General features: G+C 33.3%; 1 protein-coding gene across 4 annotated transcripts in view; it reads right to left on the reverse strand.

The window, feature by feature from the left end:
* The window catches only part of RANBP17 (RAN binding protein 17), a 392,711-nt gene that overhangs the window by 361,056 nt on the left and 24,187 nt on the right, over positions 1-7,468 (reverse strand). For 3 of the 4 annotated variants that reach the window (XR_001830698.2, XM_017547691.2, XM_017547690.2), the window contains exon 4: positions 745-911. The exons of the other annotated variant lie outside the window; for it this stretch is intronic. Coding sequence is in view for 2 of the 3 variants with exons in the window: in XM_017547691.2 (XP_017403180.1) it covers positions 745-911 (167 nt within the window). In the remaining variant the exon portion in view is untranslated. The remainder of the gene's footprint in view (positions 1-744; positions 912-7,468) is intronic. 4 annotated transcript variants of the gene reach the window in all.

Consider the following 7,468-nt stretch of genomic DNA (forward strand, 5'->3'; position numbering starts at 1 on the left):
TTTTTGGCAGTTCATATATCTGAATTTGTGTAAGTTAAATGTGCACATGCTATTTTAATCACTTAGGTTAAAAAATATTGTTTTTAACATAATCATACTTTACTAATATATAATAGTTGTACATATTTGATACCTATACACAATGTGTAATGATCAAATTGAAAACATTCTTGAGAAACTGATATAGTCAATGTGGTATAGTGTAAAAATTAAAAATTTTGCCATAAGTTAGAGGCTTGTTAAAGTGCTTGCTGTATGCTTTACTTGGTCATCATGTAACCTATGGAAATTATGTAACCCCTCTAAGCCTGTTTTCTTACTTACAAAATAAAATCCATTTCATTTTAGGTTGTGATGAACATTTAATTTCCTAATCTATAAAAAGCAGTATATACATGTGTTATATATATATATATGTGTGTGTGTGTGTGTGTATATATATATATGTGTATACACACACACACACACACACAGAGTACATGGACATACATGTCATAAATGAACATACATTTTGAAATTAGAAAGCATGATCATTTACATTCTTCTGGTTTGGAAATTATATAACAGCATGATCCTCATTTACTGACAATAAATGACAATAAGTTGATCCAGAGGATAAATAATAAATCATAATTAACATGGTACTGGTAGCCACAGAACAAACCATACAGCTTTAAGAAGAGCAGTATTCTAAACCAAAAAAGCAAGTAGTGATGTTCTCACAATGTAGTAATGACTTCTTACCTGGAGAAACTTCTTCACATCAGCAATAATTTCTCTGAAGACAAAATGATCTTTCTGAACCTCAAACCACCCTAATTTAGTGATTTTAGCAATGACTTGAATAAGAGCTTGGATGACAAAGGGAGCCAGCTTGGGTTGTGATGCCACATAATTCAGAATGTAGTTTCCTACAAAGAAAACACTCCATGATCATTTCAACTTTTCAGAAACATAGTGTAAATCATGCGAAGAAAGAGAGTTAGGGGTGAGGGGAAAGGGGAGGGAGAGCATTAGGACAAATACCTAACGCATGCAGGGCTTAAAACCTAGATGACGGGTTGACAGGTGCAGCAAACCACCATGGCCCATGTATATGCAACAAACCTGCGTGTTCAGCACATGTATCTCAGAACTCAACGTAAAAAAAGAAAAAAAAGTCTGTGAACTTTAAACAAAAAAGTTGTAGTATTTGTTAAAAAAAGAAAAAAGAAGTGGCAATGATATGCCCTGACAAAAATTTAATCACTCTCCTCAAGATATATATTATATTTATGTAGTTCTTTGATAAGACTTGTTTTGAAAAAGCAAATTTGTTCCAATGTATTTGATATATTAGGGAAAAACTTGAATATAACACTTTTGTTAAATATGTCGCTTTGTTTCTGCATGATTTTATCTACCATAAAATGCTAGGTGGATGCAGAAAACTGAAACCAGGGTGATATGATTTGGATTTGTGTCCCTGCCCAAGTCTCATGTCCCCAATGCTGGAGGAGGAACCTGCTGGGAGGTAACTGGATTGTGGGGGCAGACTTCCACCTTGATGTTCTCATGACAGTAATTTTCTCAGATATTTCTTTATAGCTGTATGAGAAACAAGTAATACACAGGCCAAATTGAACTAAGCTATCAACAAAACGAATACACCTCAAACATATACAATGTATTATCAACCCTACCCATCTTTATCTGGTGTTATAATTTTCCACACTATTTCACATAATCTTTCTCTCGCCACTTTACAATAACTCCAGGCTGCAACCCTTCTGAGACCCACTTCTACGAAAAAACTTGAGGTCTTTCCCAAGATAGAGTGTCATATTTATTGTACTACATACTATATATTTCTTAACCATTTAACATGTGTAAAACTCTACTAACGTTTGATTTGATTTGCATGTTTTTAAAAATATGTCACTGATAAGACTTAATTTTTATTTGCATAATCTAATTTCTCTCATAGGCCCTGTGCTTTTTATTACAAAGCATTGCACAGCACAGTCACTTTTAGGAACATGACATGTTATAGCAAAACTGACTGTACACTGTCTTCTTGAAGTGGCATCAAAAATACAAATGAACCCCATAACTACACACAATTTTAAAAACACTAGTTGGGTATTGTGACATGCCTAGCTACTTGGGAGGCTGAGAATGACTGTGCCATTCAGCCTGGGTGACGGTGAGATCCTGTCTTTAAAAAAAAAAAAATAGTACAATATGATACATATACAAATTCAAGAAAACATGAGTAGAATAGTAAAGCTTGTAATAAAGTTAATACACCGCAACTGTTAAAAGTGGGTAGCAAATTCAGTTATGAGCTTTCGAGTTGACTAATGGAGGCCAGATAACAAATACACCAAAAAGTCTCTTGGAAAAACTACCAAAAGAATTTTCAAAAGAGAAAAAACTCCATTTCCACTTTGGTCTGAAAGGCCAGCATGCTATTTGAGAAAAGAGTAAAGAAAAGGTAAATGCCTCAATATTTAATTAAAAACAGCTCTGATGGAAACAACTCCAAAATCCAAGAATGTATTCAACAAACGTTCTTGATAATTGTAGTGAGATTCTAATACTTAAAAACTTCTTGTAACTGTTATAATGCAACCTTAATTTTATTAACATTAAAATATTGTTACACAATAAAAAAGATAAAATACATTTTGAAAAAAAGCATAATTTCCTTAGCATTAAGACAGATTTCAGAAAGGTTTCTCCTATGAATCACAGTAACATGGTTCTAAGCTTTGTTGCATGTAATCTTTTGTTTCAATAACAAAACGTAACAAGATGACACTGCTTCCTGAATATAAAAGAAAATCCAGTGAATTTACTTCAATTACACTTTTATTTTTAATTTCTTGAAAATGTTTACCTTGGAGTGGGTACAGGCAAACCATATGTGGGTAGTGGTGACCACTAGGAGGAGGGCAATCTCAAAATAATAATAAAACAAACAAATGGGCCTTCAGCCTGGAAAGCTGCCAGCCCCTGAGGTTCTCAGCTCAATAGCCTGCTGGCCAAAGCGAAAACAAAAACAAAAAACAAATGAAAGACAACCCAAGTTTCACATTTAAAGCTAGACACCAACAAGGTCACCTTCCCAGACTGCCCAAACAAACGTACTGGGGCTAATAAATTCATTATCTAAGGCAGAAAAAAAAATCACTAGAGTATGTTTCTGTTACTTTAGCTGAATGTTTTACACAAAATATTCTCGTTATGTTTTTTACACAAACTGTAAGACTGTTCCAATTTAGTAAGCACCAACAATAACAATCATTTAAAACATCAGCGATCTCCTCCTCGCTGGTACAAGTAATATGGAAAAGTCATACTAAGAAGAAAAGGAAATGTTCAGGAAGATACACAGGAGAAGAACTACAACAACAAACAGCTGGAAACCCACAGACAAAAGTCAGTAGAAAGCTGGAAAGCTACACACTAGAAGTCCTTTGCGTGTCAAAAGCCCATATGACAGTAACAACAATATTTCATGCTTATGAAGCATGTTTAAAATTGTGAAGTGCTTCCCATCAAATATTTGATGTGACTCTCATATCAGTGTGAAGATACTGCTATTATGCATTACTATTATTCTGTTTTATAGGCCAAAAATATGAGGGTCAAAAAGGTGAAATGACTGGAACTCTGAGTCAGGTTACTTTCGTTCATTTTTTGTTTGTTTGCTGTTTCCAAATATTGGACAAACCATATATTCTAGTAGTAATTCATAATTCAAAACTCTAAATCCAAAGTTGTAGATAGTCTTTTAGAGTTTGCTATCACTGGACTTAAGATACTTTAGGAATCAGTACATTATGAGAATTTAATATGAAATAACTGTTTAATTGACTACTTGAGGCCAGGTGATACAATACAACATGTCACAAAGTCCATCAAAAAAAAAAAAAAAAATATATATATATATATATATATAAAACAGAAAGGAGAAACGTTTCATTTTTTGGTCCCAAAAGCCAGCATGTCATTTGGGAAAAGAGAGAGACAATAAACAATTCAATATTTAACTAAAAATGCTTTGATGGAAACAACCTTAAATTCTAAGAACACTGAAAAGTATAAGCTATAATCTATGTCTACAGAGTTAGCTTATGAACTATTTGGAGAGAGCGTAAGAGAGAGAAAGAGAGGGTAAGCAAAAGAAAGCAAGCAAGAGACATAGAACATGGAAGAAAAAGAAACTACCACCAAAAAAAGAGGGAAACAATGCATGAGGTTGAAATACAGAGAAACTGAAACCTCAACATTGCTGATGAGAATGTAAAATTGTATAGGCACTTTGAAAACAGTGTGGCAGTTTCTTAAAAAGTTAAGCATAAACTTACCTTATGACCCAGCAATTCCACTGCTAGGTTTCTACTCAAGAGAAATAAAAACATACATCTACACAAAAACTTGTATGTAAATTTTCAGAATACCATTATTCATACTGGCCAAAGAGTAAAACAAACCAAATATCCATCAACTAGTGAATGGATAACAAATGTCATGTATCTATACAAGGAAGTATTATCCTACAACAAAAAGAAATGAAATATTGATACATGCTACAAAATGGATGAATCTTAAAAACATTTTGCTAAGTGAAAGATGTCAGCCGCAAAAGATTACATATTATATGATTTTATTTATATGAAATATCCACAAAAGGTAAATATATCAAGGCAGAACACACAATTGAAGTTGGGAAATGGAAGCAGGACTGACTGTAAATGAGCAGGAGAAACCTTTTTGGGGTGATAAAAAAAATTCTAATACCAAATTGTGATGTTCGTCCAACTCTGTTAATTTACTAAAGACCATTAATTGTATATTTAAAACAAGTCAACTTTATGGTATATAAACTATACAACAATAAAGCTGTTTGAAAGGAAGGAAGAGAGGGAGGAAACACTGATTTATATAGGTAATTAAACTTAAACTACTACGCTTTCTTGAATAGAAGAAGAAAAGGATACCATTCCATTCTAGGAAAACAATCTAAGAAAAAGCATCAAGGCAGAAATAAGATGGCATAAGGGGAAGACCTTCCAGCACAACTAACAGATCAGTAGCAATAAAGATATAAGGCTACCTAAATAAGGGTAGTCCTTCTATGAAAAGCTCATGAAGGGACTTCATGGTATTCCATTGACAAGCAACAGTAAGCAGTTGTTAATTATACTAATAAAGGTGGAAAACAGTGCGGTGGACACAGAAGAACTGGCAATAGTTTATGACAGGAAGTGATGAGATACGTAGACTGGGACCATATTATAAAAGACTGAGGATTCTGAAGTTGATGTGATAAAGGCAATGTGGCTGCTGAGGCTATTCTTCCTCACATTTTCATTTTAACTCACACGTCAATATTCTACTGATATATGTCAGACATATCATGCCATGACAAACATTCTAATCTACTTACAGAAACAAAAGCGGTAAGTCAAACTACAGAAACTAATAAAGGAAACTAATCATTTGTTTGAAACTGTCTTGTAAATCTCTACTTTCTTCTTTTTCTCCAAAGTGCCCTTAATGAGTATTCTTACTTTCTTAAAAAAAAAAAAAAAAGTTTATGACTATTTCTATTTTTTTTTTTAAGTTTCTATCTAAAAATATGTCAAATAAACAGTCTGGATATGCTTACATGTATTAAAGAAACTGAATGAATAATTAATAACCATCCAAAACAGAAAGCACCAGGCCCAGATAGGTTCACTATTGAATTCTATCACACACGTAAGGAAGAAATTACACCAATTCTCTCTAATATCTTCCAAAAGATAGAAGCAGAGATAATTCTTCCTAAGTCATTCTATAAGGTCAGCATTACCCTAATACCCATACCAGACCAAGATATTACAAGGAAAGGAAACTACAGGCCAATAGCTCTCATGAACACAGGTGTAAAATCCCCAACAAAATATTAGCAAATTGAATCCAAAATGTAATAAAAAGAATTAAACACCATGTACCAAGCGGGATTTACCCCAGGTATGCAAGGCTGGTTCAATATTCAAAAATTAATTAATGTAATCCATCACATCAATAAGGTAAAGAAGAAAAATCACATAATGTAAATAGATGCAGAAAAAGCATTTAACAAAATTCAACATCCCCTGATGATAAAAACTCTCAGCAAACTAGGAATACAGGAGAACTTCCTCAATTTGATAAAGTACATCTATAAAAAACCTACAGCTCAAATCATATTTAATGGTGAGAAATTTGAAGCTTTCCAAGATTGGGAAAAAGGCAAGATGTCTCCTCTGACCACTGCTTTGCAACATAATACTGTAAGTCCTAACTAATGCAATAAGAAATAGAATGCATATAGATTAGAAAAGAAGAAATAAAAGTGTCTTTGCTCACAGATGGCCTGATAATCTATGTAGAAAAGCTGAAAAAACTGACAAAAAATTATGAACTAATAAATGATTACAGCAAGGTTACAGGATGTGTGTTAATATACCAAAGTCAATCACTCTGCTTTACCAGCAAGTGGAACTTGAAATAAAACACAAAATAATTTACATTAGCACCCTCAAAAATGAAATATTAATACGTAGGTATAAATCTAACAAAATATGTACAAGACCTATATGAGGAAAATTGTAAAAGTATAATAAAATAAACCAAACAAGACTTAAATAAATGAATACATACTACATGTTCATAGAGAGGAAACTCAAGACTGTCAAGATATCAGTACTTTCCAACTTGATCTAGAGATTCAATGTAATCCGAATCAAAACCCCAGTAATTTATTTTATCTATATCAACAAACTGATTCTAAAGCTTATATTGAGAGGCAAAAGATCCAGAATAGCCAACACAATACTGAAGAAGAACAAAGTTGGAAGACTGACACCACCCCACTTCAAGACAAACCATAAAGCTACAGTAATCACGACAGTTGGTATCAGCAAAAGAAACAACCTATCAACGGCTACAGTTTGAATGTCTGTCCCCACCCATACTCATGCTAAAATTGAACTGCCACTGTAACATATTAAGAGGCAGAATGTTTAAGAGATGATTAAGCCAAGTGCTCTGCCCACATGAATGGTTTAATGTCATTATTTCAGGAGGAGATTCCTTTTTAGGACAATTTCAGTCCCCTTTCATCACTCTCTTTTGCCTTATTTTTGCTCTCCCACTACAGGATAATTCAGCAAGATGGCCCCTCATCAGATGCCAGCCCCTTGATCTTGAACTTTCCAACCTCCAGAACTGCTTACAGTTTGTAAGAAATACATTTCTTTCTTTATAAATTATCCAGTCTCAGGTATTCTGTTACAGTAGCACAAAACCAACTAAGATGTCAATCAACAGAACAGGATAAAAAAACCCAGAAATAGATCCATATAAATATAGCCAATTCATCTCTGACAAAGGAGCAAAGGGAATAGCAAAATATGTTATGAGTCTTTTTTTTTTTTTTTTTTAATGGAGT

This window comes from Cebus imitator, unplaced genomic scaffold (assembly GCF_001604975.1).
Source record: "Cebus imitator isolate Cc_AM_T3 unplaced genomic scaffold, Cebus_imitator-1.0 Scaffold200, whole genome shotgun sequence".
Classification (NCBI taxonomy): domain Eukaryota; kingdom Metazoa; phylum Chordata; class Mammalia; order Primates; family Cebidae; genus Cebus; species Cebus imitator.